Here is a 20,321-nt window from a genome sequence, read left to right as displayed (position 1 = left end):
TCATTTTTATTGGTATTTATAAAAATGAATATGTTACTGCATTTATGGAACCAGGAATATGGCTGTCCTTCAACAAAATTATGAGCTGTCAAAGTTTTTAAAAGTGTAAAGCATTTTGATGGTACATGAGCGAGCAGAGCCAGCATTGGTAGTGAGTTAGAACCTCCTAGAGTTAGATTTTGCAAGTACAGTTGGTCCTCATCATCTGTGGATTCCATATTTACAAATTCACTTCCTTGCTAAAAATCCTTTGCAACCCCAAAATCAGCACTTGTGGAACTTTTCATGATTATTCGTGGACATGTGTGTGCAAAGAGTGACGAAAAGTGTGATCCGCCGGCTTGCTTGTTCCCAGCAGGGGTCAAGCCGGGTAGTCGCGCTCTGCCTTGTTGTTTTCACCCTCACACCATAAACAGGTGTCCTTCTCACTGTCTCCAGTGCTTCATTTTTCGCATTTTTGTGTGAAACAGCGTTTTCCAAAATTCTGTCACAAAATTTGAAGTTCTTGCAGTGCAATGACTGATGAGATGATTTTGCTGTTTCCCATGACCTCCAGGTGTTGTGCCCAAGTGCAGGGAGGGTGGGGTGACCCTTAGGGAGAAAATGTGGGTGTTAGATGAGCTTTGTTGGACAGGCTGCTAGCCATGAATCAGCAGTGCATGTGAAATAAGGTGTCTGTACACAGAAGCACACATAAACAAGGTGGTTATTGACCTCTCCACCTGCGCCTGATGAAAACTGCAGTGACCAGAGTATTAGCTAATTCAGTGTTTGCGGGGAGTTTGTAGGACACAAACACCACAGGTAATAGTAAGAGTCCAGTATTCACAACGTGAACATATCCTAGTTAGTTACATTCAAAGAATGTTGCCTGTTTTCAGTATAAACACTTTCAAGGCCAGAAAAATAGGAATAAAATTTGGGTTTGCTATTTTAAAATTCTTAATAAAATTATCTGTGAAGTTTTTTTCACTTTCCCTTTAGTCTTATGTAAAGTTTTCACAAAATTACTTTAAAAATTATTTATTTATGCTTGGCTATGTTGGGTCTTCGTTGCAGTGCACGGGCTTCTCATTGTGGTGGCTTCTCTTGTTGCGGAGCACGGCTCTAGGTGCACGGGCTTCAGTAGTTGCAGCACGCGGGCTCAGTAGTTGTGGTGCGCAGGCTCAGTAGTTGTGGTGCACGGGCTTAGCTGCTCCGCAGCATGTGGGATCTTACCAGACCAGGGATCGGACCTGTGTCCCCTGCATTGGCAGGCGAATTCTCAACCACTGCGCCACCAGGGAAGTCCCCACAAAATTACTTCTAAATATTTTTATTTTTATTTTTATTTTTATTTATTTATTTTTTTTGTGGTACGCGGACCTCTCACTGCTGTGGCCTCTCCCATTGCGGAGCACAGGCTCTGGACATGCAGGCTCAGCGGCCATGGCTCACGGGCCTGGCCACTCAGTGACATGTGGGATCTTCCCAGACCGGGGCACAAACCCGTGTCCCCTGCATCGGCAGGCGGACTCTCAACCACTGTGCCACCAGGGAAGCCCCACTTTTAAATAGTTTTTAAAAATTTAAAGGTTCATTTGATGCAGAATATGACAATTTTTCTTTGTATTCCGTGGGCTAATAAAAGCAAAAGACATAAAACACCATTCACTGGAAGCAGTTCCTTAGGTGCTTGTGTATTCTCACCTGGAGGTGGTATTCTGATGGTCCAGCTTATTATTACTCTGGAATACTAGAAATAGATCTCCCATTACTTTCTTTTTTGAGTCATTGACAAATTGCTGCAATAACAGTTTGGGGTGGCGTTCTCTGATGGAGGTTCTGGAGTTGGTGTATTTGTAGGCTGAGGCCTGTCTGCTTTGGAAGCCAGGAGAGCACGTTGTAGACCAGAGCTGTAGACCTTTCGTGTTCGTGGTTCCTGGTTCGCTACCTGTTAACAGAACATCAGAAACTGGATTGTGCGAAACAAAACCTTAAGGTCGGATACATAGCTCGCAGGCTCTGCCCCTTTATTTTTAGCAAATTACTTACGAGAGACGCCATCATTCAAAACTGACCCCGGGGTGTCTGCTTATCTCTTGTGGCCTGTAGTGTATTTTCTGCAAGTGTTTTGCTTGCTTCTCACTTTTTTCCATTGGGTTGAGCTTGAACGTCAATGAATGGTGTGTTATTTATGTTCTTGCACCAAACACAGCGCTGGACACCTAAGTGTTCTGAGGTTCACTGAATAGCGATCTAGTGAATTTGTGGATGAAGAAGTTGATGCACCACGTTACTAACAAATGGCAGAATTCAGACGTGGATTCTTCCAGGCGTGTGAGACGATGAGCAGAGCTGCCTGGCGTCCTCCGTGTGACCTCTTCCTCCTCAAGTGGCGGAATCCTTTGCTCTGAAGCTGTGTTAGGGCCCAGCCTGTACATGGTGGTCGCATCCAGGCCTGGCCCCTTCCGGTCCATCTGCTCGCCGTCCGCAGGGCTTCCCCGGGGGTCCTCACACACGCTGCGCTTTTCCCGAGTGTCCTCCTGCCTCGGCGCCCTCCTCCGGCTTCTGTGAGGCCCATCCTTGCCTTCCTGGTTTCTAATAAAATGTCAAGGAGCATCTGTGAAGCTCTCCCTGTGTGTTCTTAAATATGCTAATTAGGCCAGTCTGTTCTCATCATTCTTCAGTTTTTCTAAAATTATTTAATCTTACTTTCTAACAGTTCTCATCTTGACTACAGAAAAACGTTAACATTTTTGTTTGAAAAACACATGATCTGCAAAGCGCTAAATGGCTAGTCTTTTACAGAAATAAACATTAATTCTTGTTTGCCTAAGAATTTAGATTAAGTTAGAAAGATTTTAGAAAGTTTAATAAAAAGCCTACACATATTTACTGCAATGTTTGAATTAATCAGTTAATTTTAAGACGAGCCCAGTTAGCTTGATCATTGATTAATAATTGGGAACCTTTGTTCAAGGAAAAGCTGTAAACCTGTCTGTCTGTATGGCTGTGGGATGCTTGCTGTGATGTCGGTCTTACTCTCTGGCCATCTGTCTTGTGAATGTCCTTTGCTCTTAGCTGGATAAAGACGACATGGTGTACATGGAAGCATATGACAGACTGCTGGAGTCCTGGCTGACGCTGGTCCAAGACGACAAGCATTTCCATAAAGGCTTTTTCACCCAACACGCAGTTCAAGTGTTCAATTCCTATATTCAGTGCCACCTAGCAGCTCCCGATGGCACAAGGAATTTGGTAAGTTTTAAGCCAGATTGTAATTAACAATCTATTTCATCATATAATAAATACTAGAAACATAGGTGAGCTCCTTCAGAGGACTTGCTGAGAGCATAAGATGGAGAGCAAAAGTCTAAACAGGTTCGTGTTTTGAGGGATGTGGCTTGTAGTTACCTTCATCTCCTTAGTTTTCAGTAACCCACCTGTGTCCTGCTAGTTGTCAGGTGATATCCAGAGGGACTGTGAATCTTAAAGGTGTCCGATCTTTTCAGTGACAGAAGTTGAAGTCTCTGGTGTGGGAGGTGGGTGGTAGGTGTGCACGGGCTGTGTTTACGTGCGATAGTGGGGGGTCCGTACCCCCACTCTTGCTCTTCGAGTTTCCCCCTTTTGGGTACCTGCCTGGGCGGCCGGCATGGCACTGCTCGGCCTTCCCCTTCGCGTGTGGTGTTGCGGTTACGTGACAGCTCGGTCTTTATTTCTTTCATCGATAACAGACTGCCAACGGAGTGGCCTCTCGTGAGGAAGAAGAGATAAGTGAACTTCAGGAGGATGATCGAGACCAGTTTTCCGATCAACTAGCCAGTGTAGGAATGCTAGGACGCATTGCCGCAGAACACTGTATGCCTCTCCTGACAAGGTACACACGGTCCAAAGACCCCCCATGGACAAACACTGTCTATTCACAGTCCCCCGGCGAGCACTTACAGTGTTTAAGGACTGTAAACACCCCCTCCCCGCACCCCAGCACACGGAGCAAATGGACAGAAACACACTCATGATTGCGTTCCTTGGCTTGTCCATTTGGAGCCCAGGCACTACAGCATAGATGGCAGAGAGATTATGGAAAACATGGTATGAGAAGTGATGGGACCCGTATGAGTAACAACTTGGAATAACCGGTTTTCAAATGCCTGTTGTAATAAACCTTGATTGTTTGTAAAGCGATGTTTTAATTCTATGTCATAAACAATAAATCACAATTCTTAGAGCGCCATGAGAACATTGTGTACATAATAAATATTTTTGTATATGTGTTTTGTGCTAACATCTTAATTTCTGCTGTCTAATAAGTGGCAATAGGTCGTTCTGGGTCTTTGCTTACTGAGCTTCATGAAGCCGTTGATATTTTCCTTCTTGTAGTTTATTAGAGGAAAGAGTAACGCGGCTCCACGGGCAGTTGCAGCGGCGGCAACAGCAGCTCCTCGCTTCACCTGCTTCAGGCTCTGCTGACAGCAAGGTGCTGGATGATCTGTATGAAGATATCCACTGGCTTATTTTAGTTACAGGTCGGTTGGTTGTTTCTTTGTAAAATGTAATTGCCAGCTGAGCAGTCTCAGCCTTAAGAGAAGCTTCATGAGTTAATAACAGTAGTTCATACGTAGGGTTGACCTTGAGATCTGGATCCAGCTGTTGTATGTCACAGAGCTCTGGATGCTTTTCCTTACAGTATTGGCTGGCATGTGTTCAGTGCCTTTTCTGTACCACATGTTCTATGTGGAATTCATTGTAGCCCCTGCAGTAGTACTATTTGTAGGTATTATGGTTGTCCTTGTTGCTGTTATTATTACTGTCATTATCAATTATCACCCCATCTTATACGCAGAGAATCTTGAGACTTGGAGACCAGCCCTGGTCACACTGGTGTTAATGTTTGGAGCCAGAGTTCAAATCCCAGCAGTCTGACTTTTCTTTAGGGTCTTCTTCTGTAACCATGTTGTCAGTGTTTCTGTATTTTAAATAATCAGGAAAAAAAAAAAACCAACCTTAATGTTTGGAAAGGCATTCCCAAATATTGACTTTTGATAAAGATAATAGTAGAATTCCTATTAACTTTACAGAATATAGTACTGAAAATTATTAAAAGGTCACAGAGTAAAAAGCCTACATGTCAGTATGAATTATCAAATTGGTGAATAAAACTTTTGTCCTTTGTCCTTTCCTGTGTTTTTGAGGGTTAATTATCTTAGAAACAAAGTTTCTTCTCATCAAACTTGAATTAACATATTAACATTTATAATTTACTTTTACATCAATTTATATGGTGTATATAAATCAAATAAAACTGAAAACATTTATAGTGCAATTTGTTAAATGTAGATTGTTAAGTGTTCATTTTTAATTTTTTTTAAACTGAAGGCTACCTCTTAGCTGATGATACTCAGGGAGAGACTCCGCTAATACCTCCAGAAATAATGGAATATTCCATTAAGCATTCATCTGAAGTTGACATTAATACAACACTTCAAATTTTGGGATCTCCAGGAGAAAAGGCTTCTTCCATCCCAGGGTACAACAGAACAGATTCTGTGATTAGGTAATATGACCTCTATAGCTGTGCTCTTGTAATTTATTCTGTTTTATAAGTTCTGAGTTGACGGGTAGATGACTCGAGTGGCAGGCGGGTTGTTAAGCTGACACACGAAAGAAGACAAAACTCGGAGAAGCCTTGAAACAAACAAGGATGGCAAGTACTCAGCACATTTAAGCAGTGCCACTCTGGTGGGAATTGACAGCTGTGTCCAGTACCGAGGAGGACAAGTATAAGATTATTCTGGATGCAGTGAGGCCTTGAAAGGACATTTGGTCTAATTCCTGCAAACACACCCCTTGACCGTCAGAAAGCAGTGCTCATGCGGGTTCAGGCACCTGAATGAAAGCACCAAGAATGGAAATTCTTAGAAACCAGGTGAACATGAACACGTATTTATTGTTCAGGAAGCTGGAATGACTTTCCAGTGGCTTTCTTGGCCTCTCATAAAGTAGAAATATTTGTCCTGGGTGTGTGCGAACCTTGAGAGCCCTGTTGTAAGATGGCAGTGTGCCTCAAATGAAAGAATTCACTGTGATCTTCCTGAGAGGAGTGCTAAGACTTCCATTAATTCTTGATGGTGAAGTTCAGGAGGGATGAACGTGAACTACATATTCTCCTAAAAGTGGATTTGAAAACAGCAATTTAAGTTTCAGCATCTTAAACTTTAAATTTAGGCTGCAGACAGCATACTGACAGAATAATACTGGTTTTAGTCTGTTGCAAAGTCATGAACGCAAACAAGGTGCTGCCCCCTCGTTCTTTTTATTTTAATGCAAAGTAACATAGATACCATTTAAACCTGTGCAAGAGAAAATATGGTTTTTTTTTAAATTAAACTGTTAAGTGGATATCAAGGAAATGTTTGGGAATTTATTTCCTTTATTGTTGCATTCTCTGATTTGCAATAAAATGTCAATGTCAATGTCAGTGCTCTATTGGAAAAGTTTTACTTCTTCCTTTTGGGGATGCTTTCAGCATTAGATGGAGTAATTGCTTTGGTCTGGTTCATGGTGAATGTTAACTGCAGAGTCAGTTCACTTCAGGGTTGCTGTCCTGTTGTGTTCTGTGCCACTGTTGTTGCCTGGGCAGTACCCTCAGGAATGCTTTCCTTGTATTTTCAGTGCTTTTACAGTTTTTGCCAGTCTTGGGTCTCAGTGAGGGAGCAAAACATTTTGGTGTCTGAGAGCAAAGCCTGTGAAGGGTTGAGGTGGGGACCGGAACAGCAGGAGTCACCGTTGTCCTTCAGTCCAAAGAGCGAGTGTGACATTGAACAGCCGGAGGGAGACAGGCCTTGTTTACTAGGAAAGTGGTTCGCATTTCTTGAAGAAATCATCATTTGACAAGTAACTATCGAGTGCTTGCTACGTACCAGGCACTGTTCTAGAGCAGACAGATCGCTCCCCCTTTCAAGCTCCTCGTGTGGAGAGGGAGGAAGGAAGGGAATGGCGCTGTTGTTAGCCGACTGTCGGTGCCGTGGGAAGGAGGCCGGCTGCCTGAGGGCCAGGTGTGCAGGCCTCAGGGCTGTGTCGGTGTTACAGGGTGCCGTCAGCGTGAGCTTTACTTCACGTACTTGAGGGGCCCCACTGTTCTAAAGACGCCTCCCATTAATTTATGTGAACGTGTTTTCTCAGTGCTCATATCTATTGAAGTGAAAAACAGGAATTAAATAACACATGGACTAATTTGGAAAAATCAAACCCTGCCACATTAATCTTATTAAGATACATCCATTTTATTTATTTATTTTAATTTTTTTAAATTGCAGTATAGCTGGCCTACAATATTGTGTAATTTACTGGTGTAGAATATAGTAATTCACAATTTTTAAAGTTTATACTCCATTTATAGTTATTATAAAATATTGGCTATATTCCTTGTGTTGTACGTAAAGTTTCATTTTTAATAAATGTGTTTAATAATTTATTTAAATTTGTGTGATATTTTGCTCAATTGTGTACTACTAAGTTGTGTAACGATAACTCAATCCAGAAGACATTTTTAACACAGTCTTATCACTGGAAATTTTAAAAAATTATATTTTAATATCTATACATACTTGTTTCAGAGAAGTATATGGTGTGATCGATAAAGCAAGTATAAGAAGCTTATTATATTAGGATAATAGTCTGTGGGGAAATGAAATAGGAATAAAAAGTTAAGGAGAAAAAGAAACAGTGTAAAGCTTCCAACTGTGAAGGAAAAACTTGTTTCTCTTTCACATGGATGGTGATGGGTATCAGAACTCCAGGATGATTAAATCCCAGTGCATACATTTACACGGTTACTGTGATTGCTTAATGCACGTTCTGTGGGGCTGCAGATCACATCCTTTAAGCTGTTTATTCTTAAGGGGAGAATTTGATACTTCAACTTAAAATGCATTGTGAGATCGCTGGGTTAGTTTTGCTCACATACACTCTAAAATCATTTTTAAAACTTTGAGCACTGTTGGCGCAGTGAGCGTATGTAGTGAAACAAGAAGACCGTAAACCCACCTGTGTAAAGAAGAAGGTCAGAGAAGGGGGATGTCGCCAGCTGGGAAGGAGGTAGCAGTGGGTCAGGGGCTGAAACTGCCCGTGAGGTTTCACGGCAGGGAGATGGCTTCACTCACCCTGAGAGCAGCGATGAAAGCAGCGTTCCTGCCTTCGCGTCGATATTCCTAGAATGGTGTCATGATGGGCTCTTTCGCTTAAGTCCTTTGCCTCTTTGCCTTTTAGCTAAAGTCAGGTTAAATATAGATCCCTTGTGCCTCCCCTCCAAACCCAGAACAAAGCCTTTTTTTTTTTTTTACTGGTCTGCATATCGTGCTGTGTTAACGCTGCTCAGCGTATGAATTCTGTAGTGTAGAAAGGACAACACATGCACTTATGTAGGTAATTCTAGCAACGTTTTTATTTTAAAATACCGTTAAAAGTCAAGTTTGTTAGGAAATAAATAGGACTGTCAGATTTAGAGGCAAGACTGAATATTCAGAACATTCTGGATAAGTCACTGACCCGTCCCCACACCATAAAATGACCAGTGTCCATGGGTTTTAAGTAGCTTTTAACTGTGTGCATTTCTCTGTTTTGAACCTGAAAAATCTCTTTAGACAGTAGTGCTGAGACTCGCACGTGTGATCACAGCCCAACAGAGGCCATGACTAGTCTAGCCATGACTCTCTTCCTTTTCTTTTCTCCTGCTTCCTGAAAGGTCAGCAATAAAATGGGACATTTGTCTCCAACCCTCTTGAAGAAAATTTCAGAGAGTTGAGAAACAGAAAAGGGCTTTTTAGGAAAAAAATATGGTTAGACAGCCAAGAAACTGATAAAGGAATAAATGACTTCCTTTTTGTACCTACAGGCTGTTGTCTGCTGTTCTCAGAGTTTCAGAAGTTGAGTCTCGGGCAATAAGGGCAGATCTCACGCACCTGCTAAGCCCTCAGATGGGCAAAGATATTGTTTGGTTTCTAAAACGCTGGGCAAAGACTTATCTCCTGGTGGATGAGAAACTGTACGATCAGGTCAGAATGTAAAACCGTTTGACTTCGTTTGGATTTATGAGGATGGGAATTATAGAAATGAGAACATTTTTCTTGGTGATTTTCTCATCAGAATGTGAGTAAGAGCTGAGCATCTTCCACACTGGAGAAAACTGTGTGGACAGCATGCTGTTTTGTTAACTTCTTCCTAGAGCATATCATGTGATTTCTGCTTATTTTAACCTATATTAAGTTCAGAGCACTGTTTGGGAATCGATTAATTTATGTTCTTTGTATTTGGTGTGAATATGTGACTGTGTTTGTAATATGAGAATAATTAAAGCTAATAGGAAAACCCCACTGGGAAAGGTCAGTGATTGACGATGTCCTTTTTTGGACTTTGGAAATGAATACATTTAGAAAAGTGGTGTGAAGTAAGCAGTACTTCAGATTTAGTGCTAATTTCAGGTTGATTTCTCTACGGGGGTTTTTTGGTTTTGTTTTCTTTCCTTTTTCCGGCAGATCTTTCTTTCTGACCTTAAAAAATGTGTTTTCTCTGAAGATAAGCGTGCCGTTCAGTACAGCGTTTGGAGCAGACACAGAGGGCTCTCAGTGGATCGTTGGCTACCTCTTGCAGAAGGTCCTCAGCAACCTCTCGGTGTGCAGCAGTGAGCAGGACCTCGCAAATGACACGGTGCAGCTGCTCGTCACCTTGGTGGAGAGAAGGGAGAGGTGAGCTGACGTGCATGACTTCAGTGGAGTCTTTGCAAGTGGTGAACGGTTACACGGTCCTAAGGTCTAGGTAGACCCTGCGTTTTTGGAGCAATGTGTTTTTAAAAATATATCATAGTCTTGTTACAAATGCAAACAGGGCTTTTCCATGTTATGACTGAAGATTGCGTAGATGTTCAAGGACTTATCATCAAAGAATCTTTGTGAGTAACATATATATTTAATTTAGTAATTTACAGTTTTAATATAGAATAGTCTTATTTGAATTTTCAGCTATCGCATTAGTATTATCCCACTTTAAAGATGAGAAAAACTGATAATTTGACACTTAATAATTTAACTGTGCAAAGTAAAACTTTTAGTGCTTTCTACAACAAATTCTGGAGATGTTCTCAGTTTTCTTACTTCATAGGAAAGTGATTGTTATGACTACTGTCGCTGGCTACTAGTTGTTGGATTCTTGTAGTTTATTGGGGGTACTGTTGCAAACACTTCATATGTAGTATCTGATTTAATCACTTCATCAGTCTCAGCCATGAAATTTAGGGCTGTTATTACTGTTGTTATCTTTATTTTACAGGTCGGGAAACTGATAATTAAGAGAGATTAAATAAACTTTACATTGACAAACGGCTAATTGGGTCCGAATACAAGACTCCAAAGTCTATACCAAGTTGCCTGTGCTGGACTTTAAACAGAAGTTGAAGCCCGTAGCCCTGCACTTTGTTTACTTAGTGCACATGCAGTGTTAGGAAGTAATGCGTCTTGTCTCTCCCTGCAGGGCAAACCTGGTGATCCAGTGTGAAAGCTGGTGGAACCTAGCCAAGCAGTTTGCGAGCCGAAGCCCACCTCTGAACTTCTTGTCCAGCCCCGTGCAGAGGACACTGATGAAGGCTCTTGTCTTGGGGGGCTTCGCTCACATGGACGCAGAGACCAAGCAGCAGTACTGGACAGAGGTAACCATTCCCCTGCCTTTGGCGGCTTTTCCGCGTCGCCTTGCCGGGGTTTCATCTGTGTGTTGCCGCAGACGGTCTGTGGAAACATAGCTTTTCTGGTATTTTCCCTCCTAACGAGTGGGATGGCGCTTAGGGTTTGTCTGACCTGCTGACCTGCTTGCGTGAGGACGTTGAACGCTGTCGAGTGGCCGGCAGTTTAGACACCTTTTCCCCAACGCGAATGACAGCCTGAGCTGGTGTGTTGCTTCTCCATGAAGAACCCGTGACGTGTTCCTTTGTCTTGGACAAGGACATGCAAATTAACCACCGTGTTGGCTTGCTGGGGCTGCTGTGACAAAATACCGCAAACTTAGTGGATTAAACAATGGAAATATACTGTCTCACGGTTCTGGAGGCCAGAAATCCGAGGGCAAGGTGTGGGCAGGGCTGGTTCCTTCTGAGGCTGTGACAGAGGGCCTGGGGTTCCCGGCCTTTCCCGGAGCTCCTGGTGCTTTGCTGGCAGTCTGCGGTTTTCCTCGGCTTGTGGGTGCACCACCCTGATTCCCCTGCAGCTCTGTGTGCCCATGTCTGTTCCAAATTTCCCCTTCTTGTAGGAACACCAGTCATACTGGGTTAGGGGCCCGCCCAAAGGACCTCATCTTAATAACTAATTACCTCTGAAATAGCCCTATTTCCAAATAAGGTCATGTTCTGAGGTACCAGGGGTTCGGACTTCAACACATCAGTTTTGGCGGGACGTAATTCAACCCATAGCCACCACCCTGGACACGTCGTCTTATATAATAAGGTTTAAATTGGGAACCAAGAGTTACCAGTGCATGTAGGTTGCCAGCCTGTAATCCCTGTGACTGGATGCCCTTAGTGTTGAGAAAGGGCACAGTAACAGAAATAGGCAGTAGTCTGTGACTTCAGAGCCAGAATGAAAATCAGCCTGACCATGTGTTTCCAGTTTAAATAATTTATTTTCATACGTGCAGCTTTAAATAGAATTAAGAGATCCTCTTCATGAATATGCCTGTTTACTCTTATACCCAGGGGAGTTGGAAGGGGAAAAACAGGCTGGAGCTTTGTGTTGGTCTTCACCCAGTAGGACAGAGGTTGGAGACTGCAGCCCACAGACCAAATCTGGCCTGCTGTTTTTATAAATAAAGTTTAAAAAAATATTTATTTATATATTTGGCTGCGACGGGTCTTTGTTGTGGCATACGAACTTCTAGTTGCAGCATGTGGGATCTAGTTTCCTGACCAGGGTGGGGATCGAACCCGGGCCCCCTGCATTGGGAACGTGGAGTCTTAAGCCACTGGACCACCAGGGAAGTCCCTATAAATAAAGTTTTATTGAAACGCAGTTATGCTTAACCGATTACATCTTTTCCATGGCTACTTCTGCACTACAGAAGTACACTACTTCTGCACGTATAAATGAGATCGTAATTGAATAGTTGGGCCAGAAATAGTATGTCCTGTGAAGTGTAAAAGATTTACCCTCTGACCCTTTATGAAATATCTTTTTTTTTGTTGTTAATGGGAAAGAGATGAAGATAGTGGCAGAATCCTGTGAATGGCATCGAGGAAGTCTTTTTTTTTTTTTACGGTACGCGGGCCTCTCACTGTTGTGGCCTCTCCCGTTGTGGAGCACAGGCTCCGGACGCACAGGCTCAGCGGCCATGGCTCACGGGCCCAGCCACTCCGCGGCATGTGGGCTCTTCCCGGACCGGGGCACGAACCCGTGTCCCCTGCATCGGCAGGCGGACTCTCAACCACTGCACCACCAGGGAAGGCCAAGGAAGTCTTTTTTTTTCTTCTTCTTTTGAACTTAAATTACATAAGGAAGTATGATGATAGCATACACTTACATTCTTTTCCATAAGTAATAATTTCTTTTTTCAGTTTTACTGAGATGTAATTGACATACATCATTGTATAACTTTAAGGTGTACAGCATAATGGTTTGACTTACATATATTGTGACACGGACAGCATCCGTCATCTCATGGATACCAAAAGAAGAAAAAGAAAAAAAAATAATTAAGGAGAATTTTTTCCCTTGAGATGAGAACTCTCCAATCTTCTCTCTTCACTTTCCTACATCTCATATAGTCATCATGATGTACGTTACATCCCCAGGACTTATTAATCCTGTAACTGAAAGTTTGTATCTTTGTCTTCCTCCCTCCTGGATTCCACGTATAAATGAGATCGTACAGTATTTGTCTTTCTCTGTCTGACTTATTTTACTTAGCATAATGCCCTCAAGATCCATCCATGTTGTCATGAGTGGCGCGATTTCCTTGCTTTTTATGGCTGAGTAATATTCCATTGTATATATGTACCACATCTCCTTTATCCATTCATCTGTCGATGGACACTTGGGTTGCTTCCATGTCCTGGCTGTTGTAAATAGTGCTGCTATGAACATAGGGGTGCGTGTATCTTTTCGAATTAGTGTTTTCACTTTTTCAGATAAATATGCGAGGTGGAATTGTTGGATCCTATGGTAATTCTATTTTTAATTTTTTGAGGGACATCTGTACTGTTTCCAAAGTGGCCGTACCAATTTGAGTTCCCACCAGCAGTGTACGAGGGTTCCCTTTCCTCCACACCCTCGCCAGCACTTGTTATTTCTTGTCTTTTTGGTGGCCATTCTGATAGATGTGAGGTAATACCTCATGGTGGTTTTGATTTCTGTTTTCCCGTTGACTGGTGATGTGGGCACCTTTGCATGTGCTGTGTTATTTATTTGTTTGCCAGAAGTTAGGATCACCTTCAAAGTGGGGCTTGTAACATGTGGTTCAGGTATTTTTTGTTTTTTGTGCTTTTTTGCCTCCAGCAATTAGAAATGTTTTGGAAGGTGAATATTTACCCAAGTTGAAGAAATAAGCATGTGACTCAGACTTTTAAAAGAATCCACCCACGCTGTATGTTTGTAGGTCCTTCAGCCTCTTCAGCAGCGATTCTTAAGAGTGATAAACCAGGAAAACTTTCCGCAGATGTGCCAGGAGGAGGAGGTGAAGCAGGAGATCACTGCCACGCTGGAGGCCCTGTGTGGCATCGCTGAGGCTACCCAGGTTGACAATGTAGCCATCCTTTTCAACTTCTTAATGGACTTCCTTACCAATTGCATTGGATTGATGGAAGTTTACAAAAATACCCCCGAGACTGTCAATCTCATTATAGAAGTTTTTGTTGAAGTTGCACATAAGCAGATATGCTATCTTGGAGAGGTGAGCACGGTCTACTTTGATCCCTTCCAGATCAAAACTCCTTATAGCTATAACAAAATGATAGATACTTTGCTTCAGATTGAATGAACGTTATTGGAAATAATATTTTTATGCCTCCATAAGATTTTTCAAAAGAACTCAGAGTTCAGAGGAAGGCATGTTGCATGAATATAAATTCTTGTCCTAAAAATGTTAATAATCAGGCGTTTCTTTGGGCTAATATGTTACTCTGTCTAACTCATGCACATGAGGAATATTTGATAAAACAAATGGATTAGGGTAGAAAATTTTAACAAATTTCTCTGTGGTGGAACCCTAGGGCTTAACCATTTTAAGTGGCAGCTTGCACCTTTGTTTTGTAAGTCAGATGAATGTTCAGATACACTAAGTTCTTTTATATTCATTCAGCAAAGATATTCCTGATTTGTGTGTTTGTTGTTGCTGTACATCAAAGGAACCTGCTTAAAAGTGAGGTTACATTTGGTCAGTGTTACACAGGTCGTCCCAGGTGCACTGTTCACAGGTTAGGCCGGTGCCGTGTATTCTGATGCTTGGTGCTAAACCATTTTACATCTTAAAATAATACACGTTGTACAAGAAGTTGAACAGCAGGAGTAAAGCAGTTCTGTTGCCAAAATTACATTGCCTTTCTAGTGGGCACAATCAAATGCACACAAAAAGAGTGTCAAATTTTATTGTTAGAAAACTAATATTTTAAATATAACTGTAATCTTTATGCTTTTTCATTTTTGTTAACGCTTTAATATAGTTTAAGACAAGCATTAGAGCTGCTGTTGGAATTCAGAGTAAATTTATTAGATTACATCTTAAACTTCTGTAGTATTTATGTTTGTTTCCCAGCCAGGCTCCCCCAGTAGCCTGATTTCTGCCTGCTTTTTCCCAGTCCAAAGCCATGAACTTGTACGAGGCGTGCCTCACCCTGCTGCGCGTGTACTCCAAGAACAACGTGGGGCGGCAGAGGGCCGACGTCACCGCGGAGGAGGAGGAGCAGTACCAGGACCTGCTTCTCATCATGGAGCTCCTTACCAACCTCCTGTCCAAGGAGTTCATAGACTTCAGCGACACAGGTAAAGCCTGCACAAGGGCTCCTGCACTTGGCTGTCGTGCTTGTTTCTATTAAAGCAAAGCAGTGTTTTCATTATGTGACATCCCACGAGGTGGTCCCATTTGCAGAACAGGTGGAAGTCGGTCCCCGTGGCCACGGGGCGGGCGGGACCAACAGCCCTGTGTGCTTGGCCTTCCTGTGGTAGAGATGAAAGTGCTGGTGTCTTCCCTGCCCTAGGCTCCTAGCCAGTGCCGGACACTGTCCCTGTCACAGCAGCATGAGGCTGGTGCCACTGTTGCACGCATTTTAGAGGCGAGGAAACAGGCCCAGGAGTTTCCACCACTTGCCTGCAGACGCGCAGCTCGCGCGCCCGTGTCTGACTTCAGAGGCCAGTGTCCAGAGCTCGCTTTACTGACGAGTTCCCCCTCCGTGTCCTCTGAGGAAACCCCAGCCCTGTGCCCACTGCAGTGTGGGAGCCACTGGACTTGGGGGCTGAGAGGCGACGCTTCGAAGCCCTAACCTGGGGCTCTCCAGCAGCATGACCTTGCGGAGTCTGGTGCCTTCCTGGGCCTCCCTTGCTGTTACAGGGGCTGTGACAGTCGGTGCCTGCCGTTGTCATTGTCGTCACCGCTGTTGTCACAGGCGGGCATGTCCGGGTGCCCGGAGCCTTGTGTGTCGCAGCTCTCCTTCACCGCCTCTTGCCCACTGCCTGCCTCGCCTCAGGACACAAGGACCTCCTGCTCCACGAGGAGGATATGCTGTCCACGTCTCCTCCCTGGGCTGAGCTGACCCCCGGGCAGCGGGTGCTGCTGCTCCTTCCTTCTCCGATCCCTTCTCGCCCCCTGGGCTCAGCACACCTGACACTGGACACTGTTCCTCTCTGTTCCCTCTACCGGTTCACTTCCCTTGTTCACCCAGCACCGGTTTCTGGCAGAGCTGCCCTGTGCCAGGCACTGTCAGCTTCAGCCCGGGAGGTGTACTGCCCTGGGCAGGTGACGGGGCGCCAAGGTGAAGGGCTTCCGCTGCCGCTGTTTCCAGGCCCAGCCACTCGTGCGGGTGTCGGTCCCAGGCTTTCTGATTCCTTCAGGCCGGGGTTGCTTCACCTTTTCTAGCTCAGATGTGCCTCTTAAGGCCTCAAGTTGTTCTGAGCCTTTGCCTTGAAGGGTGTATGTTACACGACCCGCTGAGGTTCACATGCCGTGTTAGTTGATTTGTAGACTTTCCAGGGGTGTAAGGACCAGGATACGAGCCCTGTACCCAGAGGAACTGACTCTCAGTTAAGAACTGGTATTGAGAGGGATGGGAGAGCTGTGTACGAAGGGCATTTGGAGGGGCCAGAAGCCCTCTCAGGCTCCCCTAGGGGCGAGCTGTGGGGTAGACAGTATGGGTAAGTGTGGACGGGCAGGTTTTCAAAGTAAAAAAGCAGAAGGATTGAAATCGTAATACAATGTTAGAAAAGAAATTGAGGCCAAAGTGCTCAGGATTGAAAGTACAAAATAAGGGTAAAAAGAATAGAATAAGGTGGATAGGGTTGAGGTCTAGAAAAAAGAAAATGAAGACAATTAAAATAGGAAATGATAAAGCAACAGATAAAATAGATGGTAAAAAGGGAGAGAATATTTTTAAGTAATTATTTAAAAAATAAAATACAGATAATAGGTGAGATAAGAGATTTTTTTTTTTTTTTTTTTTTTGCTGTACGCGGGCCCCTCACTGCTGTGGCCTCTCCCGTGCCGGAGCACAGGCTCCAGACGAGCAGGCTCAGCGGCCATGGCTCACGGGCCCAGCCGCTCCGCGGCATGTGGGATCTTCCTGGACCGGGGCACGAACCCGCGTCCCCTGCATCGGCAGGCGGCCTCTCAACCACTGCGCCACCAGGGAAGCCCGAGAAAATATTTTAAATATTATGAAATAAAATTAACATACCAGGTGAGATATAAAAGCATAACTGAAAATGAGCCTCTGCACGACATTCTTGAGCCCCTGGCAGAGCCCGTGGCTGCAGAGCTGAGTCCCACAGCCCAGGCCAGGAGCCGTCTCTCGAGCAGACCCAGTGGCGGTGGCCAGTCTGCCGTGGCCCCGGCCCAGCAGGCCCAGGCTTCCTACCAGATGGATCCAGGCTGGCCAGTGCCCAGCTTTGGAAAATGGGATTCTTCCAGCTACAACTGAGGCTCTTGGAGAAAAGTACAGAATTAGGCTGAAAAAGTGGTTTTTAAGTAGAAGTGCTTTTTTACCACATTATGTCCTTTTTTTCCCCCTTGTTGTGAAAGTAAATATGCTCATAATAGAAAAAATTTGAAGTACAGGGACAGAAAAATCACCCATACTTTGACATAATCCAGAGTAATTGCATTTTGTTGATTTCCCTTTTGGTTATTTTGTATAATTTTTTTGTGATTATGCTCCAAATATAATTTTATATTCTGCCTTTTTCATTAATGTATTATTAGCCTCTTCCTTGTCGTTAAAATTTTTCATGACTTTTTGATGGCTGCGTGGTAGTCCACATTTTGGAACCTAACCCTGTTTTTGTAATATAGGACATCTGGAGTATTTACAACTTTGCTGTTACAGTGATAAACTAATTACTTCTGTGGATGAATCACTGTCTAAATTTATGTTTATATCCTTACTATATACAGTGCCCAAAAGTCTCTTACTATATTGCTTTTGAGGGTAACTATCACACTGTATCCTCACCAGCATTTAAATGTTATCATTCAGAAGTCACTTGTAATCTAATGAATCAGAAGTAGTATCTTCAAAAACTTTGTATTGCTTGCTTAATGATTGGATTGAACTTGTTTTTCATTGGGCTTATGGTTTTGTTAGGTGTTTGTTTGTGGATTTTGGTCCTTTATCTGTTTAGGTTTTAAGATTCTGAGTAATTTATATGCCTCCTTTATGGATTAAGGGTAACAATCCTTTGTCATATTAGTAGCTTTTTAAAAAAAAACTTTTTTTATGCAGTATTTAATTCCTATATTTCCCCCCATTCCTTTCCAGCTTAGAAAAATCCCACACACCTAGGAGAAGAGTGAATAGTGCTGTGGAAATTATTTAACTCACAGTATGACCGATGTGTCAGCGGGGTCAATTTTACTTTTCAAAAAACATTGATTAAGCGTTAGTTTTACTTTCATCGTCGTAGAATGATAATGTAAACACAGAATATCTGCATCCAGTATTCAGACCCTAAACAGTACAACACGAAAGCCTGTATTATCCCCTTGTAGATTTATTTAGTCTTAGGGGCTTGACTCCACTTTCACTTTCATGCAGGAGAACATACCCACCTTCGTAGGTTTATTGATGTTACAGCTGTAAGACTGCGTTGTTCTCATCTTATAGATGAAGTGTTTAGGGGTCAGGAGCCTGGGCCAGCAGCAAACAGATCTGTGTCGGCAGCCGATGTTGTGTTGTATGGAGTGAACCTGATTTTGCCCTTGATGTCACAGGACCTCTTGAAGGTAAGTGAAGAAAGGAATGTGAACTTTAAAACCGCATATGCTTGAACTCGAAGGTTCAAGATATTTCAGACACGAATACATGTCCGATTTAATTCAGGGGGCCAGTACCTACTCATCTGTTAAGTGTGTGTGGAAATAAAGTGTTTGTGTTGCTGTTCTGTGTCCTTCACACCCATGCCTTCCCTGGAGCCCTGCACTCACTGATGGCTCAGTGTCAGGGAAAGACTGGTTCTTCCAGAACCTGAGTGCCGATGTTCGCGGTTTTGATTCCCTCATCATTTGTCGTTCAGCACATACAGTAAGTTTCATGTGTAGTGTATTTCTCTGGTGCTTTCCCAACATCATTCTCAGGCTGAGGGTTTGGGCAACAGAAGGCATTTCCCAGCCGCTCCGTGGAGAAATGGGATGGTAAGAAACCAGGGCTCATACAGCCGGTCAAGTTCCGTACATTCTGACTGCACTGGGCCTCGGTTTCTCTCACTGGTTGATGTCAAGGGTGTGGTGGTGATGAGGCTGCCCTTTCTCCCCCTCTGAGTACCATCGAGGGAGGGTCTCTTCTCCTGCGTTGTCAGGAGGTGGGAGGTTGGAGAGGAAGAGTGAGGTGGACAAGATAGAGGGGCGGAGGGAGGGGCCTGGGGAGGAAGCAGGGCTGGGAGGGGCCTGTGCAGGTGAGGGTCAGAGTGAGAGCTGTTAGGTTCCCGGCGCGCGGCTGTGACTAGGCTTGTCCCTCCTGGAGAAGTGTCTCTGCGGAGAGCAGCCAGCAGGATGGGAAGTTGAGGAAGCTCTGTGTATTGATTTGCTTTTCGGTTTTTTTTGTTTTTTGTTGTTTATTCATCAAATAAACCGTTAGACATTTAGATGTGTATTTTCTTAAATGAGGTTAGCTGTAGATTACCTACTTTTTACCTCAGTTCTCCAGGACTGTGCAACCAGGAAGTAGATGTTGGAAGTGCAGGACTGAATACTCCGTTCTAATCACAATTTTAACAGTTTGTATTACGTTCTTGTATTTTTCCAACATGCTTGAATGCAAATAAATACATTTGCAAAATGGTTTTATTCACAGGTCATTTAATAATTTCAGATTTGGCTGCTTTGTTCAATTTTTCAGGGTAAACATAGAATATCTGGAATTGGCTATGGCTTTTGTAACTATCCAGAAGATGACTGTTTCTACTACGTATCACTTTCATATTAGTTACTAAAGTGTTCCCGTTCTTGTAACTCATTTTTACATTTAATTAGGTCTTTATGTTTTCTATATCCTGTATACCTTTTAAACAAATCATTATACTTAGAAGCTTGATGGTTATTACTTTATTCCATTAATGAAAACAAGTAGTTTGCTCATCTAAATATTTAATATTTCTTTTTCAGTTTCCAACCCTTTGTAATCAATACTACAAATTAATCACATTTATCTGTGAGATTTTTCCTGAAAAGATACCACAGCTTCCTGAAGATCTTTTTAAAAGTCTTATGTACTCGTTGGAGCTAGGAATGACGTCATATCCTTTGCGTGAACGTTGTGATGATTTGTCACGAGGGAAAAAGGTTGCTAGGAGAAACGTTTTCAAAATTTGCATTTTTTCTGGTGTGGTTCAGTCTTAGTTCTTTAAAAAGCAGTCATGCCTATAGCGGCCCCACTTCTGTGTTTCTTTCATTAACGTGCCCCCTCGTCCTCCTTTCACAGACCCAGAGGCGTTTGGCCCCTGGCCCCAAAGTCACTGTCTCATGGAGCCCAAGTAGTAGCGCCATGTCCTGTTGCCGTGTCTCTGATCTTTGCCACTTGGTTGTGTGCGTCACAGTCAGAACACTCACAAACCTCCAGTCCTGGGCCCCAGACACATACGGATAATCTCGGAAACACTGGGAATCTC

The 20,321-nt window shown here is 43.4% G+C and overlaps 1 protein-coding gene across 1 annotated transcript in view; it reads left to right on the top strand.

Annotated features, from left to right (window-relative positions):
• The window catches only part of XPO4 (exportin 4), a 112,389-nt gene that overhangs the window by 83,980 nt on the left and 8,088 nt on the right, over positions 1–20,321 (top strand). The window contains exons 11-21 of the mRNA XM_081214526.1: positions 3,064–3,240; positions 3,717–3,859; positions 4,363–4,508; positions 5,359–5,536; positions 8,876–9,035; positions 9,556–9,725; positions 10,507–10,681; positions 13,612–13,905; positions 14,810–14,993; positions 18,323–18,441; positions 19,819–19,950. Of these exons, the coding sequence (XP_081070652.1) occupies positions 3,064–3,240; positions 3,717–3,859; positions 4,363–4,508; positions 5,359–5,536; positions 8,876–9,035; positions 9,556–9,725; positions 10,507–10,681; positions 13,612–13,905; positions 14,810–14,993; positions 18,323–18,441; positions 19,819–19,950 (1,878 nt within the window). The remainder of the gene's footprint in view (positions 1–3,063; positions 3,241–3,716; positions 3,860–4,362; positions 4,509–5,358; positions 5,537–8,875; positions 9,036–9,555; positions 9,726–10,506; positions 10,682–13,611; positions 13,906–14,809; positions 14,994–18,322; positions 18,442–19,818; positions 19,951–20,321) is intronic.

The sequence above is a fragment of the Mesoplodon bidens genome (genome assembly GCF_964165515.1).
Source record: "Mesoplodon bidens genome assembly, chromosome: 17".
In the NCBI taxonomy this organism is placed as follows: domain Eukaryota; kingdom Metazoa; phylum Chordata; class Mammalia; order Artiodactyla; family Ziphiidae; genus Mesoplodon; species Mesoplodon bidens.
The sequence above is the reverse complement of the archived record's forward strand: the minus strand, read 5'-3'. Positions and strand labels throughout refer to the sequence as shown.